General features: G+C 50.7%; 1 protein-coding gene across 2 annotated transcripts in view; it reads left to right on the top strand.

Moving 5' to 3' along the window:
* VPS37B (VPS37B subunit of ESCRT-I) overlaps nt 1–17,210 on the top strand; it is a 32,203-nt gene extending 14,993 nt beyond the window's left edge. For both annotated transcript variants that reach the window (XM_055238029.2, XM_063614725.1), the window contains exons 2-4: nt 11,157–11,328; nt 13,962–14,044; nt 14,922–17,210. In XM_055238029.2, coding sequence (XP_055094004.1) covers nt 11,157–11,328; nt 13,962–14,044; nt 14,922–15,413 — 747 coding nt within the window. In that variant the 3' untranslated portion in view covers nt 15,414–17,210. The remainder of the gene's footprint in view (nt 1–11,156; nt 11,329–13,961; nt 14,045–14,921) is intronic.
* Nucleotides 17,211–18,795: the final 1,585 nt, after the last annotated feature.

Raw genomic sequence — 18,795 nt, 5'->3', positions numbered from 1 at the left:
TTGCTTTAAACTACTTTAAAAAAGCGGGAGTATAGATGAAGTAAGATTGGCAAATGTTGCTAATTGTCGAACCTAGGAGACGGTTATACATAGTTTCATCATACTCATCTCTCTACCTTTACTTTTTGAAAGATCTTCGATAAAAGGTTTTTTAAAAAAGATATAAATAGGAATGAACCTTAGATGATTGTTGTTATAACGTGAAAATAGAGAAATAGTAAACTAGTAAATTTCCATTTGATCCTCTTCTGGAGTGTAGTGGTGTGATTACAGCTCACTGCGGTCTTGCCTTCCCTGGCTCAAGCAATCCTCCTTCCTCAGCCTCCCCAGTATTTGGGACCACAGGTGCGTGCTGTCACGCCTGGCTCATTTTTTATTTTTTGTAGAGATGGGGTCTTACTTTATTGCCCAGGCTGTTCTCCAGCCAACTCCTGGGCTTAAACAACCCGCCTGCCTGGGCCTCCCAGAGTGCTGGGTTTACAGCCATAAGCCACCATACCTGGCATAATTTATTTTTAGAGATAGGGTCTCACTATGTTGCCTAGACTGGCCTTGAACTCCTAGGCTCAAGTGATCCTCCTGCTTCAGCCTCTCAAGTAACTGGGGCTACAGGCGTGAGCCACTGCACAGTAGTAAGATCGCAGCTCTGGAGGGAGTTACTAGCAGTTGTAACTTTGACAGCTCATTTAACCTTCCTAAGATTGTATTTCCTGTCTCTTGAGGAAAATGAGGACAAATTTGTCTCACTGTCACAGAGGATAGAATGGAGACAGTGGAACTAAGAGAAGGTGGCACATGCTAGCCATGCTCAACAAATGTCAGCAAATTTTGTTGAAATGTGGAAGATGCTGACAAGAGCAAAGTTTTCAGATCAGCACCAGTAACTTGTCTTACTTAAACCGTTAAAATCACATCTGTTTTGATTTTTCCCCTTTTTCTCTTTTGAGCCTTTTATTGGAAGAGCAGATGCAGTCTGTGTGGGTATGCACTGCTGCAGTACGAAGTGAATGGCACCCCCTGGAGTTGGGCAGTGCGCAATGCTCAATGCCTTACGTGGGAGGATGGGCTTGACTGAGACTCTGAGCCAGATTCCCAGTGATGATGGTGTCTCCCCCGAGCCTGGCACACAGCGGTGCTTCCCAAGTATTTCTTGTATGAATGAACGAACAGGTGAACGGGCCAACCACTGTGCTGGAGCATGTCGTTGTGGCCCTGATGAGCTGTAGATATGGAAGCTTGGGATTGGGATTAGGGTTTTTCTATGTGTGTGTGTGTGTGTGTCATTTTTTTTTTTTTTCCTTTCTGTGGAGATCGGTGCCTCACTTCGTTGCCTAGGCTGGTCTTGATCTCCTGGGCTCAAGCAATCCTTCTGCCTCTACCTTCCTTACTGCTAGAATGACAGGTGTGAGCTACTGCACCCGTGTGTAAATTACACATGTGTAAATACAGTGGCTTCAAGGCTCTCATGACAGTAATGTTACTCTAACATTCTGATATGCTTTCTTAGTGTGAGAGGGCTGAATTTCAGTGAAGAGAAGCGTCGCACAAAGCCAGCTGTGTCTGCGTCTCCGTGTGTGTTGTGTGTCTCATGTTTCACCACAGTTAATGGGTAGCTTTGCTTTCCAGCCATCAGTGTCATCATCTTCATTTTTCCCCTTTCCATTTCACTGCCAGACTGTTATCACTGCTGGAGTAAAAGCTAGGAATGCAAGTAGTTTCCCAGTTTATAGCTGGTTGTATCAACCCATGACGTTACTGTTTACGAATTTGAACATTCAAAAAGGCTAATCTTCAAAAAAGCTTAGCAGGATTTTCACAATGACTGACACATAGTGGCCTGAGGCCCCAACTATGAAGATTCTTATGGTTGAAATTGAGCAAGTTTTTTTTGTAGTACATTGGCACGATCTCGGTTCACTGTAGCCTCTGCCTCCTGGGTTCAAGTGATTCTCCTGCCTGCCTCAGCCTCCCAAGTAGCTGAGGCTACAGGTGCACACCACCATGCCTGGCTAATTTTTGTAGTTTTAGCAGAAACGGGGTTTCACCATGTTGGCCAGGCTGGTCTCCAATGCCTGACCTCAAGTGATCCGCCCGCCTTGGTCTCTCAAAGTGCTGGGATTATAGGTGTTGAGCCACCGCGCCCAGCCAAGCAAGTATTTAGCTATGTGCCTGTGTTAGCCTGGGTACTATGCTAGGTTCTGGGCACAGGGGAATGATTAAGACACGGTTCTGCTCTTAAGGGGCTTTATGGTCACCATTAAAAGAGTGGATGTGAGCTCACGTGTCATTTTGTGTCATGGGGTAAACTGTTCTGTTTCAACCAGGCTTCTGGCAAGACATGGCACAGTCAGCATGAGGGATTGGCGAGGAGTTGAATAAAGGGATTCCCCACAAGGAGAGGGCAGCGTGGAGACCTCCCAAAGCCTGATGCAGGATTAGCAACAGCCATGCACTTCTCACTTCAGGCCTAAGGGAGGGGCAGGGGAGAGGGCTGCCTTGGAGGAAGGGAGGGTGGGAGGACCTGGCCCAGCTGCAGCCCCTCCTCAGCGAAGCAACCCGGGGAACACTCCCCATCCCCACTGTCCCTTTTCATCTTCCTCCTACCCTTGATCCTCATTGCTGAATCCAACCAGAACCTGAGGGTGAGTGTCCCGGTGAAGGGTTGGTATAGTTCAGCCAGGTGGCTGCTGGGGCACAGAGCAGGATAGACAGTGGTTTTCAAGAATAGGTGGAAGATTCCAGCACTGTACTAGTCCTGTGGCTGCTGTAACATGACCACAAACTGGGCAGCTTGCAACAACAGAAACTTAATTCTGTCACAGCTCTGGAGGCCAGAAGTCTGAAATCAGGGTACCCTGTTCCCTCTGGAGGCTCTAGGGGAGGACTCTTCTTTGCCACTTCCAGCTTCTCACGTGTGCTGGTGTCCTGGGCTTGTGACCACATCATGCTGCCCCCATCTTCACATGGCTTTCTCGTCTGCCTCTGTCTTCTCCATGTGTCTCTTAAAAGGGCTCTTGTCGGCTGGGCAGGGTGGCTCACGCCTGTAATTCCAACACTTTGGGAGGCCAAGGCGGGCAGATCACTTGAGGCCAGGAGTTCGAGACCAGCCTGGCCAACATGGTGAAACCCCATCTCTACTGAAAACACAAAAATTAGCTGGGCATGGTGGCGTGCACATGTAATCCCAGCTACTCGGGAGGCTGAGGCAGGAGAATTGCTTGAACCTGGGAGGCGGAGGTTGCAGTGAGCCAAGATTGCCCCACTGTACTCCAACCTGGGTGACAGAGCAAGACTGCCTCAAAAAAAAAAAAAAAAGTCTTGTCATTGGATTAGGGCCACTTAGATGATTAAAAATGATTGCCTCATTTCCAGATACTTCATTACATTTGCAAAGACCTTTTTTCCAATAAATATAGGTTCCAGAGATTAGGGTATAGACACATCTTTATGGGGGAGGGGGACACACCAGCATACCACAAGCATCCTGTCACTCCCAGGAGACTTACAACACTTTCGTGACACAGCAGTGGAGTGGACAGGTTTTTTGTTTTGTTTTGTTTTTTGGGTTTTTTTTTTTTTTTGAGACAGAGTCTCCCTCTGTCACCAGGCTGGAATGCAGTGGCACAATCTTGGCACACTGCAACCTCCGCCTCCTGGGTTCAAGCGATTCTCTTGCCTCAGCCTCCTGAGTAGCTGGGACTACAGGCGGGCACCACCCTGCCTGGCTAATTTTTGTATTTTTAGTAGAGATGGGGCTTCACCATGTTGGCCAGGATGGTCTTGATCTCTTGACCTCGTGACCCACTCGCCTCGGCCTCCCAAAGTGCTGGGATTACAGGTGTGAGCCACCGCGCCCAGTCTAGCAGTGGACAGATTTTATGATTCTGTTTGTCATATTTAGTAGCTGCACTCTCCTAAGGACAGGAACCTCACGTTCCTGTTCACTTTTCTGTCTCCATTGCCTGTACTTCCCAGAGCCAGCCCGTGATGATGCCTGAAAAAAAATTTTTTGATGTATGAATAGATGAACAAACAAGCACAGAAGAATACAGTGTGAATACAGTGAAGCCAGAGGTGTACTCTGTGAATACATGAGACACCCTTGTGTGGAATGGTTTCAGTAGATGGATTGTACGAAGTGTGAATTGTATCTCAATCAAGCGGGGCCTCAGGGAATGCCCACCACTAAGGGTCTAGCTCTGTGTGGCGTTGGTGGGGCTGGGGGGAAGTTTAGAAAAGGCTCTGCCATTGCTAAGACCTTGGTTAGGGTAGAGTTTGCAGCAGAGATTTGGATAGGAGGGCGTTCTAGGCTGAATAGCCAGTGTGAACACAGTCTTGGCGGGAAGAGCATTTTATATTCCTGGACCTAATGCTTGTTTAACAAGATGCTTGCTTGTGGCTGGGCGCAGTGGCTCAAGCCTGTAATCCCAGCACTTTGGGAGGCTGAGGTGAGAGGATCGCTTGACCTCAGGAGGTCAAAGTTGCAGTGAGCCATGATTGCACCACTGCATTTCAGTCTGGGTGATAGAACAAGACCCTGTCTCAAAAAATAAAAAATTACAGTAAAGATTGCTTGTTAAATAAAATGTGATTTATTTACTTTGCATAAATACTATGCCTTCTGAGAATGCTGTAGGTGCGGGCATACTTTGTTTTTATCCTAACACAGCCCAAATTCCAAGTACACACTGGATTTTGAGCATTTAAAGGACTTCCGATGCTATTAAGGATTCCCATTTGTTCGTTTAAGTTTGCTAGCCGAATTCAGTCATGTCACTTACTTAGTTGTTGTAAGTATTATATTACAGTATGAAGGGGGAAAAAAGAACTGCTATGAGTATCTTTCCATGAAGAAGATTTAGCTTGGAAATGTGGGCAGATTTGTCTGCCTTTGTGTTTAGGAAGGCACAATTATAATTACAGATGGAGGAGCTAGACACTGGCCAGCTGGAATCAGAATTTCACATTGTAGAAGTGTCTGGTCTGGAAAGCATCCACGGGAAACCTACACCCTTGACCCAGCATTGGCCACAGAGCTGCAGGCGGTCTCCCGCCCCTGCCTCTGCCCCTGTGTGCCTCTCCTTTGTAGCAGCCATGGCATATGCAGAGGGGACTGTAGATCTCTTTTCTTTCTTGCTGACTTAATTTTCTACTACACTCCCCCAACCCAAATAAAGAAATAATGACATGTGCATTTGAGATAGTGTGTGGTGTTTTTTTTGTTTTTTTTTTTTCTCTTTCTGAGATGGAGTCTTACTCTGTTGCCCAGGCTGAAGTGCAGTGGTGCGATCTCAGCTCACTGCAGCCTCTGCCTCCCAGGTTCAAGCAACTCTCGTGCCTCAGCCTCCCCAGTAGCTGGGATTATAGGCACCCACCACCACAGCTGGCTAATTTTTTTGTATTTTTAGTAGAGATGGCTACTGGTCATTTTGGCTAGGCCGGTCTCAAACTCCTGACCTCAAGTGATCCACCCGCCTTGGCCTCCCAAAGTGCTGGGATTACAGGTATGAGCCACCGTGCCCAGCCAGACTGTGTTCTGGGAGAGTTACATATATTAATGTAAGCATCCCAGGAGATAAAAAGAGACCTCCACATTTCTGCCTGAATAAGTATATATAAGAAACTTTTTTAACTTAAAACCCTTTTTCTACAAAGTTATGCATGCTTGCTCTAATGAATCAAACACTGTGATAGTTAAAAGTAGAAAGTGGGAAGTAAAAAAATCACACCACTCGGGCTGCTGCTGTTACCCTGGGGTGAGCATGCTTCCGGAGAGTTCTCTGTGCTTATGCACGGATGGATGGGCAGAAATAAGTTTAGACAAGCCAGGTCCTACTACACATGCTGTAATCAGGCATCTCATTTTTCTTCACTTATGAGAAGTAGTGGAAACTGAAGTGAAACTGAGTAAATTTATAAGAATGTTTCTTTACCACAGAGAGATTATTTCCTGAAAAGACTTTTCTATGGTTAACAAAAAGGATCATGAGAATGATCAAGAGGTTGGCGTCACTGTTTTCAATTTCAGGTGCCTACCATGAAACAAAGACAGTGGCAACTTAAGATTTTTTTTTTTTAGTTTGATGGTTCCTAAAATACCTCTCTAAGCATTCTCAGATTTACTGTACAGATTTGGTCACAGACACTGAGGCTGGAATCAGTCCGAGAGGGGTAGAGAGCCGGGTGTATGTGGCCGGAGTGGCAGCCATCTGGGCCTTGCTGAGTGGTGTGTGCTGTGCCCGTGGAGGCCTCCCGGGCCTGTCCTGGCCAGTTTGCCTTTGCTTTGCAAATGAACAAAGCTGTCGTTTCTCCTCCCCCTTTTTTTTTTTTCCAACTGTAACAATGAAAAGATTGAGGAAAGAGTTTCTGCATCGATTGTAGCATCCAAGGTGTGTTCTGGGGCAGGTTTTGAGTGTTAAAAAGTTTTATCCAATGCTTAAGAAAAGACATCCACCTTCAGCACATGCATCCTGGCCATTGTCCCCACTGCCATTATCCTGCAGGGTGCTGTGGGTATGCTCTGGGTGGCCACTTAGAATTTACTGTATTTGTCTGGGTGTGGTGGCTCATGCTAGTAATCCTAGAACTTTGGGAGGCCGAGGCAGGGAGATTACTCAAGGTCAGGAGTTCAAGACCAGCCTGGCCAATGTGGCAAAACCTCGTCTCTACTAAAAATACAAAAAAAAAAAAAAAAAAAATTAGGTATGGTACACACCTGTAATCCCAGCTACTCGAGAGGCTGAGGCACGGGAATCGCTTGAACCTGGCAGGCGGAGGCTGCAGTGAGCTGAGATGACGCCACTGCATTCCAGTCTGGGTGACAGAGCGAGACTCTGTCTCAATTTTTTAAAAAATTTATCGTATTTATATAAAAACATCTGAATACCCAAAGGATATTAAAAAAAATCACTGCCAGTTTAACAGTCCTCAGTTGGAGGTTTGTTTGTTTGTTTTTGAGACGGAGTTTCACTCTTGTTGCCCAGGCTGGAGTGCAATGGCACGATCTTGGCTCACCGCAACCTCTGCCTCCCAAGTTCAAGTGATTCTCCTGCCTCAGCCTCCGAGTAGCTGGGATTACAGGCATGTGCCACCATGCCCGGCTAATTTTGTATTTTTCGTAGAGAAGGGGGTCTCTCTCCATGTTGGTCAGTCTGGTCTTAAACTCCTAACCTCAGGTGATCCGCCTGCCTCAGCCTCCCAAAGTGCTGGGATTACAGGTGTGAGCCACTGCACTCGGCCTCAGTTGGAGTTTTATTTGGCCTCTTTTGATGCCTGGTGGCTTGTGTGTGTCCTATACAAAACAAATTGCCTTTTTTCCCCAGATCCCAGAAATGTGGACACGTGAGTTGTCTTTTTATTATAGTCCACGCTTTCCTTGTGTTCTTCTCCTCTAGGACTTTCTAATATGTAGGACAAGTGATTTTGACTTGACTTAAACCCTACGGAAATAAGATTTTCTTTGTAGATGCATTTTTATGGTGAAACTGAAGCAAAAGTTTTCAGCTTAGCGGTATGTATCAACAGGGAGCTTTGAAGACAGTATCCATGCCTGGGCCCCCTCCTGAAGAGCTTGACAGGTAGGGGTTGGTCGGGACATTGAGATTTTTAACAGCAGCCTCCCTACTCCCCAGTAAACAGGGATCGTAAGGCACAGCCGAGGCAGACTGCTGTGGGGTAGTCTAGGCCGCCTGCTGGAATGTCGGTCGGTGCTGCATCGAGTGCTAGTGCTGTCTTTCAAGTGGTTGCGTGGGAGACCTGCACTTGCTGTGTGCTACCTTGACTGAGGACTTTTGAGGAAATTCTGTTTGACAATTACTTTGAGGTCCAGCGTGACACCCTCCCTCAGACTCAGTCTCTAGTGACTTTCTGATGGGAGCGCCTCTGCTTCATCAAGGATTGGAGGCACTTAGCGCTCAACAAACTTAGCTCGCTTTTTTTCCTCCACAGTTTGTTACCTCCCTTATTTGCCAGGCTTGGCTTTGAGTGAATTTTGGCTTTTTGGGGGTTGAGGGGGGCTCTCTGATTCATTCAGCAGATCTTCACTGAGTGGCAGATGTGTGCAAAGTGCTTGGGATGCCAAAGACAAGTGTGTCGTCTGTATTTAGTGTTGGGACAGACAGTGATGGAGACAACAGATTTAATCTTCACTGATGACAGTGACGATGCCACGAAAGACGTGGGCGCTGCTGGTGTAGGCAGGATGATTAGGGACCTCCTTTCTCAGAACTGACCGGGAAGGGATGGTGGGGACCAGGCCATTTGGGGCCTCACAGATCAGGGTTGATGAGTTTGGCTCCATTTATGCTGACTCAGTTTATTTGAGGGTGGGAGCACTCCTGTTTCTCAGAATTCCCTGTGCCTAACCCCAGGCGTGGCAGATAATACTCGCTCAGTAAATGTTTATTGAACAAATAATTGATTGAGAATGATGGAACACACAGAACTGTGGGGCTGGGAGCAGGAGCGCGAGGCTTGTCTCTGAATGCAGCCTGGACGGCGTGCCCTTCTCCTCATCCGCCAGGTGAGACCAGCAGGAGAAAGCCATCTCAGCAGTGGTTGGTGGTGGTATTTATGGTTAAATTTTATTTTGAGATGCTCATAGTTTCACATGCAGTCGTAAGAATACAGAGAGATCCTGTGTCCCCTTCTCCCAGCCGCCCCCTGGGTAACATCTGGTGAAATTCAACACACTCTCAGCACCAGGATCGGGGCACTGATACTGCCAGGACACAGAACATCAGGACGGCTCCGTCCCTGGGCAAATCCGTCATGTTGGCCTTTTATAGTCCCACACACGCCGCTAATCTGTTCTCTATTTTTGTGATTTTGTATTTCTTTTTTTTTTTTTTTTTTTTTTTTTTGAGACAGAGTCTTTCTCTGTCCCCCAGGCTGGAGTGCAGTGGCGCGATCTCGGCTCACCGCAAGCTCCGCCTCCCGGGTTCACGCCATTCTTTGCCTCAGCCTCCCGAGTAGCTGCGACTACAGGCACCCGCCAACATGCCCGGCTAATTTTTTGTATTTTTAGTAGAGATGGGGTTTCACCGTGTTAGCCAGGATGGTCTCGATCTCCTGACCTCGTGATCCGCCCGCCTCGGCCTCCCAAAGTGCTGGGATTACAGGCTTGAGCCACCGCGCCCGGCCGTGATTTTGTATTTCAAGGGTGTTGTTGTGCATGGGGTCGTGGAGTGAGTGGCCCTTTGGGGTTGGCTGTTTTCACTCAGTGTGATTCCCTAGAGCCTTCTCAGTCCTGCCAGGCAAGTTTCTTCCTTTTGCTGCTGAGTGGTATTTTGCGGCCTGGCTGTCCTGCAGCTTGTTTAACCATTCACCTGTTAAAAGACACCTGGGCTGCATCTAGATTTTAGTTGTTACAAATAAATGTTGCCCTCAACAGTCCTGGGCAGGTTTTTGTTGAATGTAACTTTTCATTTCTCTGATATAAATGCCCAAGAGTACAATTTCTGGGTCATAGGGTAGTTACATATTCAGCTTTATTAAAAAGTGCCTGTTTTCCAGAGTGGCCATACAGTGGTTTTTGTTTGTTCTTTTAAATGGCTTAACAATGGAAGGAAAGCCACTTCTGCAGGGCCTGGCATAGAAAGCCCATGGAGAGCTACCCTGTGGGTGGGGAAGGGGGTGATGGGAGCCCCACTGCTCACCAGAAACCCGAGTGAAACTGCGTCTTTCCAGTCCCAAGATTCTTCTTTTTTGCTAAAGGCATCAGAAGAGATGAAAGCATTTCTACCACCCACATTTCGGGGACACTCCTAGCTTTTACTTTAGAGTTGGGAGAGAGGTTTGGTTTTCATTGTCATTTAAATCCTGTCGGGTTTTCAGCAGAGCCTGATCTTTAGGGCCCTGGGTACAGCTGTTGGTCTGGAGATGCAGATCACTCTCTGCTGAAAAGAGCCCTCCTGCTGGGGTTAGGGATCTCCTGATTGAGGCATGGATCCAAGGGCTTCTTTCTTTGTTCTCTGATTCCCTGAGCCTCTTCCTTGTGTGTGTGGTGTGTGTGCACTTGTGTGAGCGCACCAGGAACTATGACAGCAATCAACGGGTATGACTGGGGGTGGGGAGCAGAGGCAGCATGGCCAGGAATCTATACTCGAGCTACCAAGAGGAAGGAAGTCGCAGCAAAAATAGCCTGGGTGGGGTGATAGAAAATATTAAAGGGAAAACGAGATGACTGGGATGGGGTTGAAAAGCTGCTTAAAGAGAAACAGGGACACACACTGGGTAAGGAATCGCGTGCTCTTGAAACTGACGGTGTGGAAGGAAAGTGAGGTGGCGGCGGCTGGGCTGTGGTAGAGGAAGCCGATCACCAGTGAGTGAAAAGGGAACTAGGGTACCCACACGTTTGTGTTTTTTATTTAAACTTTGGCTAAGTTTTGCTAGGAGCATTTTGCCTTTTTTTCTCAGACCTTCTACTCCTGTCTTTCTCCCCTAAGTTCTGGGCATGTGGCTTCTTCTCTACCTACCAGGGTAGCCTGTCATTGCTTTAAAGGACAAAATGAAATCCCCGATGGGCAAAATATGTCCCCCCCTTCCCCCACTTTTGGTCGGCTTTGCTCACCCACCAACAGCTAGGAGCTGGAAGGCTCAGAAAAGCTGGGGTGGGCATGGGAGACACAGACGAACCCCGGTGGCTGGAAACACTGTTCCTTCCCGTGGTCTCTTCAGCTTGCTGGTTGGACCTCTTAGCCTGCTTATGAAGCCTGAGTTGACATCATGCCGACTGGTCTCCTGCTGATAAGTGATTCCTTAACTTCCTCTGGAGCAGCAGAAACTTGTTTTGAAAAAAATCAGATTCTAAATCTTTACAGCTGTTTACTTCTGCAAGCACAATGGCCTTAGTAAGGAATTCAAGTCACAGCGCAGCCGTGGCAGGGAAGGCTCTGCATGGAGTCACAGGACAAAGCCTGTCCTGGAAACGTGCTGGAAGGAAGTTGGCCTCATTCTTTACGATGGGCAGTAGCTCCAAATGAGAAACCAGGGGGCTTGGCTCTGGGTCGGTAGCATCTGCCTGGCATGCGGTGCCAGCTGTGGAGACCAGTGAGGCGGCAGCAGCCGCAGTGGGCTCCTGGGGTGTGCATGGGGACCTCCAGGGGTTTAGGAGCTGATATACTTTTGATTCTCATCATCTTGTGTGTTCCTTGCAGACGCAGAATGTTCAGCTTAACAAAGAAATGACACTTGCCAGCAACCGGAGCCTGGCAGAAGGAAACCTTTTGTACCAGCCCCAGCTGGACACGTTGAAAGCACGCTTGACCCAGAAATACCAAGAACTCCAGGTTCTCTTTGAAGCCTATCAGATAAAGAAGACCAAATTAGGTAACTTTTTAAGGGTGATGATTCGAGAATAAAGAGAGAAGGACACATTTTCAAGCTATTACCCTACTAGGAAAGAAATACTATGGAAAAATTTCAGGTTAAGATAGCGACTCTACTGCAATGAAGAAATAGCTTATGTATATTATTTATTTACTTTTAGAGACAGGGTCTTGCTCTGTCTCTCAGACTGGAGTGCAGTGGCACAACCATGGCTCAGCGCGACCTCCTGGGCTCAGGTGATCCTCCTGCCTCAGCCTCCTGAGTAGCTGGGACCACAGGTGTGAACTACCCCAAGCAGGCTAGTTTTTCATTTTTTTGTAGAGAGGTCGTCTTGCTATGTTGCCCAGGCTGGTCTTGAACTCAAGCCATCCTCCTGCCTTTGCCTCACAAAGTGCTGCTATTACAGACGTGAGCCACTGTATTGGACTAGTTTACATATGGAATATGGAGGCCCCCAGACCTGTGGCCTCTCTGCACTTGCGGTTTGAGAGGGCAGGGTGTGTAGCAGGACTGCCCCCTCCTCCCAGTGGCCCTGACTGGTGGCGGTGACTGCTGAGGTCAGCCCAGGTCCACACGCACCTTCAGGGTCTGCAGCGTGGAGCAGGTGGCAGAAACGTGGGTACCTCGGGGCAGTTACCGGAAAGGGGGCTGGAGATTAGGAGGAAGCCAGCCAGTTTAGCAGTCACCAGTTTAGAAGAGGAGACTTAACCAATTTTTAAATTCAAGACCCCACCTTCTCTAAACAGCATAGAAAAAGCTTTCTGAATTATGATATTCAACAGATGTCTTACGCTGTTTGCCCATTTGTCTTATGCTGTTTGTTAATGGTAAAAAAAAAAAAAAAATACTCATCACTGGAACACTTTATTTTAATGGCATACTTTAATTTGCAGCCATTAGGAGGAGACATCAGAATTAAAGATTGTTGAGCATCCTGAGTGCTTTTGATAGTTATCAAAGGGACATTTAGATAAAGTCGGAGCTGGGTGTGGTGGCACATGCCTATGGTCCTAGCTACTTGGGAGGCTAAGGAAGGAGGGTTGCTTGAGCCTTGGGGATTGAAGCTGCAGTGAGCCATGATTGCAGCCCTGTACTCCAGCCTGGGCGACAGAGCGAGACTATGTCTCCACAAAAGAAGTGAAATAAGCCAGGGCTGGCGGTGCTCGCCTGTAGTCCCACCCACTCTGAAGGCTGAGGCCACAGTGAACTGTGATTGCATTACTGTACTCCAGCCTGGGTGTGACAGAGACCCCATCCCTTAAAAGAATTTGGGTTAAAAATCACCTTCTGCAGTGGGGTTTACAGTGATGTCTGTCACTACTTGCTATCATCTTGTCATTTTCTCCATTAACTTCAGTAAAAATTTACGATCACACACCCAAACCAGAATGACAAAAAGTAAAAAGACCGGCAGTACCAAGTGCTGGTGAGGTGCCACACATCTGTTGCTGGTAGGAGTGTCCGTGGGTCATTTGGGGCTTGCAGGCTGCACCGCCATAGCTGGCTCCTTTTCTCATTTCCCCTGGGGAAGGTTGTTGGGTACTAAAATTAAGAGTGTGTATGCGCAGCCGGGCGCAGTGGCTCACGCTTGTAATCCCAGCACTTTGTGAGGCCGAGGAGGGCGGATCACGAGGTCAGGAGATCGAGACCACGGTGAAACCCCGTTTCTACTAAAAATACAAAAAAATTAGCCGGGCGTGGTGGCGGGCGCCTGTAGTCCCAGCTACTCGGAGAGGCTGAGGCAGGAGAATGGCGTGAACCCGGGAGGCGGAGCTTGCAGTGAGCCGAGATCGCGCCATTGCACTCCAGCCTGGGTGACAGAGCGAGACTCTGTCTCAAAAAAAAAAGAGTGTATGCGCTGCAGTGCGCTGCAGCTCCGCAGCTCTGCTCCTGGGTGTATACCCAACAGAAGCAGACATTAATGTCTCTCAGAAGATAGGTACAAGCATGTTGTATCTTTATTACCTTACAATAAAATTTGGAAACAATAAAAATGTCCGTCTACAGAGTGATGGGCACATGAAGTCTATTTACACAATGGCACACTACACAGCATTGAAAAGAAACGAACTGATTCACAGACCTGAGCAGGGTCTCAGAGATGCGGTGCTGAGTGGAACAAGCCAGCAGAGTATGTCCTATACTCTGATTCCAGGATGTGGTGTCAAGACCAGGCAGAGCTCCTCTGTGGTGGTGGAGGCCGGCGTAGGGATTATCTGGCGTGTGCAGTGGGTGTGAGGGCGCCCGGTGGAAACGTTCTGTGTCTGGATCTGGGTGGGGGTGGTTGGGGATTAAACACGTGGAAATTTGAGTTACACACTTAAGATGTGTATGCTCGATGTAAGTTACCACTCAAAACATAAAGGAAATACAAAGTGGCATGATGAGAATGTCACTGCCCCATATTTGAAAACAGCTGGCTCTAGAAGCAGCTGGTGACACAGGTTGCTCTGACATGGGATGTTGGCCCCTGGGCACTGGCTTAGTACACTTGTTCCCCTGTAGGTTTTCAAGCCTTTCACATTCAGCTTCCTGGAAAGGAAGGTGCAACCCTGCTGTGGTCTGTGTAGACGGCATCATGAAGGGCTTTACCTGGACGCCTCTCACTCTTATGCGTCTTGCTTCTTTTCCAGACAGACAGTCCTGCAGCGCTTCCTTGGAGACCCTGTTAGCACTTCTGCAGGCAGAAGGGGCCAAGATTGAGGAAGACACTGAGGTAAAGCCAACCAGCCTTGGTGGAATCCTTGGGGCACTTTGGGCAGTCACTGGGCCCACTGCCTCCAGGGACCGTGAGCGCCACACTGCCACGGCCAGGAGGTGGTGCCTCCCAGGTGTGCGGGCTGTGTGCCAGCAGGCAGCCTGGCCTGTGTGCTGGGGAAAGTGCCAGGCAGGGGTCCAGGGAGCAGCAGGGCGAGTGAGGGCAGGTCCGAGGGAGGGTCAAGAGAGGGCATGCGTGCCACCCTGTGAACGCCAGCCCCGGGGCCAGTGGCGAATTATCACGTGCCGTGGTTCAAGGGCCAGCTGGGGGCCGCAGAGCTTCTGGGACACGTCCAGCTGCTCATTAGAGCCTTGAGCCTCGCCAGGCGATAAGGAAATGAGTCAAGGTCGAATGTTGCGCACTTGTCGCAGGCTGGGGCCGGCAGGGTCTTGCCAAGATAGGGCTGGGTTCGATGAACTCTGAAGCCTTGGGGGGCCTGGTGGGCACAAGTGTTTCTGTCTTGCTTACCCACCCAGGGCGAGTCTGTCAGTCAGGGTGCAGCCGGGTGGAAGCAAGGAGGTGTTGGACTCCAGCGGGCTCGAGAGAGGCCTGGGACCCAGGAGTCGGAGCCCTCACCCAAAGGCCAGCTCCTCTGCCTGTCACGCTGGTGGTGGGGTGCGCAGCAGGGTTGTCGTCCTCTCCACCTAGTGGCAGCTCATGCTGAAGCCTGAGCCCATGACCTGTGAGATCTGGAGCAGGAGCGAGGCCCTCTGGGTGGTTACAGGGAGGGGCAGTGTTGGAAGCAGCTGGGCGTTGCCTCTCCTTGTGCCTAGACCATGAAGGGAGCATCCTCCCCATCTGGCTGCCCCTGTAACCAGGTTTCTGCCTCTTTCAGAACATGGCAGAGAAGTTTCTGGATGGAGAACTTCCTCTGGATTCCTTCATTGATGTTTATCAGAGCAAACGGAAACTGGCCCACATGCGACGGGTGAAAATCGAGAAGCTCCAGGAGATGGTGCTTAAGGGGCAGAGACTCCCGCAGGCCCTGGCCCCGCTGCCCCCCAGGCTGCCCGAACTGGCACCTACCGCCCCCCTTCCCTACCCTGCCCCAGAGGCCAGTGGGCCCACCGCCGTTGCACCTCGGCGCATCCCCCCACCACCACCCCCGGTGCCTGCAGGACGCTTAGCCACCCCGTTTACTGCGGCCATGAGCTCGGGACAGGCCGTGCCGTACCCAGGATTACAGTGCCCGCCCCTGCCCCCCCGCGTGGGCCTCCCCACTCAGCAAGGATTCTCTTCGCAGTTCATGTCCCCGTATCCGCCACCTCTCCCCCAGAGACCCCCGCCCCGGCTCCCTCCGCACCAGCCGGGTTTCATCCTCCAGTGAGCGCCGGTGCGGTCCTTCCCGGGAGACCTCCGCCTGGCATGTTGTGCTCTGCTCACGGGAAGGAGGCTGGAGGTCCGCTCTGTGCCAAGGGCTCTGGGGCCCTGGGCCAGCGTGTCCGTCTGATTTTAGGACTGTAGGTCAGTGGTGAGTAGTAGGAGCCCAGGCTTTGGGCAACAAGGCAGTTGTGTGTGCCGGGTTGCAGCCTGACACCTGTGCGTTGCATCGGTTTGCATTCTCCCTGTGATTTCTAAGTATCTTAGCGTTGATGAACTCATGTTTGGGAAGAAACAGGCCTCTTCCCCCAATCCCATTTAGAATCGTGGTCCTTCCATTGCAGTTTTATTTAATGAGCATGGTTCATGATACTTATTTTATTTTCGAAAGACAGTCCTATGTGTCTCACCCACCGGCCACTGCAGCCCTGGTGAGGGCAGGTGGGCGCCGGCCGGCCGGCTGGCCTGGAAGTGCGCCGTGGCCGGGCCATCACCTGCGGCTGCGTTGTTGCTCACTGAATCTGTTGGGGAGAGGTCACCATGGTCACCGCCTGACCTGGCTGCTGCTCTTGCTTCAGAGCCACAAGCAAAGTTTGCACTGGGCCCACTGCCGAGTCCAGAGGCCAGAGAACGGCCACCGGTGTGGGAGGGGAGCGCACGAGTGGGACTTTGCACGGCAAATTGTGTCCCAGCTCCTCCTCTCCCTCCTGCCTCGAGCCGGCCCTGAAGGTTTCTATGAAGAAATAATCCCCCAATATTTTTACTACGTGTGTGATTTTCCTGTTTTATATTGAAAAAACTTTTTTGACACTCCCAAGACCATTCAGGGAAATTTTATAAAAAATGCAGATACTGTCTTGAGCAGATTGAAATGCCGATGAAGTGGATGCAATTTCCTTTTGTGCAAGCAGTGCACGGTGCCCCCCTCGGGTGTCCGTGCTGTGCCTTAGCTTCCCCAGGTGCCAGGACTCACACCTGCTAGGGGCTGGGCAAGGCCCCGGCTCTGCTTTCTCTGAAGGGCTTGTCCAAGTTCATTGTTCTGTTACAGGTGGTCAAGACGTCCGGCCGCCTTGACCCAGGCTACCCTTAGCCAATGTCCTCTGCCCCTGGCTGGCTGGTGGCTGGACTTCAGGGTGGGCAGCGTTAGGGGCTTGGCGAAAGCCCGCCCCATGGGATTGAGGGACGGGGCTGCACTCCGACCGTCTGCACCTGCTCTTCCCCCCACCCCTGTGGGACCTCATCTTCACATGTGTGCTGAAGGCCCAGGGCCCAGCAGGGGGTGTCGCACCTGTTGACAGAAAAGGCCGAGGTGCTTACCGGTGGACCTTCTGGCCCGCCCCTCCCCTGTCACTTGTCAGGCATCCAGGGCCCTGACCTGTGCCTAGCCACCAGGGTGACAGAAGGCAGAACTGAAGCGGGGTCTGTCCCAGTGGGCCACAGGCCAGGCCAGGCCACTGCCTTTTGTCCTCAGTGACCGTACATTCCTGCTCTCGGACTTGAACTCTACTGTAACTGTTTTCTTAAAGGAAATGAAGCTGTACAGGACGATTCACTGCCATGCCAGTCAGGCGGGCTTGCCATGTTCTGTGAATCTCGAGTGAGCGGTGCCACCCGCCCCATACCTCCGCCACCAGCCACTGTCGGGGATGCCACAGCCTGGCCACGGTTGCAGCCAAACGTGAGCTTGGCATTGAAGTTGCAAAGGAGCCCCTGGCCAGGCTCGCCATCGCTGTTCAGGGCCACGTCCGGTGCTGTGGCTGTAAAGCTGTAGGACCCTTTTTAATAAATAGAGAATTATTAATAACAGGCATGTTACTTATTTACTTGGGGATGTGGATGTTCATGATGTCTGGTTCTGAAACATCAGTGATCAAAGTTCCAGCAGGGAAGCTGGCTGGGACGTGTTTTTGAAGCTGAAGACGAAATCTCTGCCTATCCAGGGCCTCTGGCACAGGCGGGGCCTCTTACCCTCTTGGTCACCAGAGTCTCATAAACAGCAGTCACGGACAGAGCATGTTCTGTGTCTAAGAGCGTGTTTTCAGGATCACAGCCACTGTGTCCAAGTAGGGGACTGAGGGTGACCTCAGGGCTCAGGCTGTGCCTGCTCTGTCCATGAGGTTGCCACCGTGTGCTATGTGAATGGTGGTACTTGTTAGGATTTTCTGTGTTGGTTTTTAGTGGGAAAACCAGTGGCTCTGATGTTTTGCTTTGGGGACTTGCCAGCAGGTGTTTCAAGAAGGCAGTTGCCTCTGCCCACTTCAAAGCCCAGTGGGTGCTGCTTCCTTCTCCAGGCTAAGAGGAGGGGACCGTGCAAACCCTGCCTCCTTGCAGAGCTACGGAACTGCCCTGTGCCCGCCGCCCCGGCTGGGCCGTGCACCTGCAGCTATGTATGCCCGCCGCCCCGGCTGGGCCGTGCGCCTGCAGCTATGTATGCCCGCCGCCCCGGCTGGGCCGTGCGCCTGTAGCTATGTATGCCCGCCGCCCCGGCTGGGCCGTGCGCCTGCAGCTATGTATGCCCGCCGCCCCGGCTGGGCTGTGCGCCTGCAGCTATGTATGCCCGCCGCCCCGGCTGGGCTGTGCGCCTGCAGCTATGTATGCCCGCCGCCCCGGCTGGGCTGTGCGCCTGCAGCTATGTATGCCCGCCGCCCCGGCTGGGCTGTGCGCCTGCAGCTATGTATGCCCGCCGCCCCGGCTGGGCCGTGTGCCTGCGTCCTCACTACCCCAGCTGAGCTGTGTATCTGGGTCACAATGCCCCTGCGAGGGACTTGAGGAACTGAGATGAGAGCAAGCTCACCTGTTGCTGTTTCTTCTAATAGCTGCCATTCCTGGCACATCATTGTTCTATGAGAATGTGCAGGAGAAATTTCTGTGGTTTTTCTGTGAGGAAGAGGGAAGCATTTCCTGAGAAGCCAGTTAGCCTTAAAAAAAAAAAGTGTCTGATAGTTTCATTCTTCCCAGTGGCTGCCAGGAAGCTTATGGCCAAATCTGTTGTCCACTCCAGTGAGGATGCTGGACTTCACAGTCTTGTGACTCATGAACCTTGCTTTGTGGGAGCCTCTCCTCCCGCTGTGTGTCCCGTTCACAAGGAGGACCAGGGAGAGGCAATGACAGGTCCAAGAGGGTGGGGGAGCAGGACCAGACCCCCACGCTCCTGCTTTCTAGCCCCATACGAGGCAGCCTTTTCAATTAAAGGTTTCGGCCAGGCACAGTGGCCTGTAATCCCAGCACTTTGGGAGGCTGAGGCTGGGGGGCGGATCACTTGAGATCAGGAGTTTGAGACCAGCCTGGCCAACATGGCAAAGCCCCCATCTCTACTAAAAATACAAAAATTAGCCAGGCATGGTGGTGCATGCCTGTAATCCCAGCTGCTCGGAAGACTGAGGCAGAAT

The sequence above is a fragment of the Symphalangus syndactylus genome, chromosome 13 (genome assembly GCF_028878055.3).
Source record: "Symphalangus syndactylus isolate Jambi chromosome 13, NHGRI_mSymSyn1-v2.1_pri, whole genome shotgun sequence".
NCBI lineage: Eukaryota > Metazoa > Chordata > Mammalia > Primates > Hylobatidae > Symphalangus > Symphalangus syndactylus.
The sequence above is the reverse complement of the archived record's forward strand: the minus strand, read 5'-3'. Positions and strand labels throughout refer to the sequence as shown.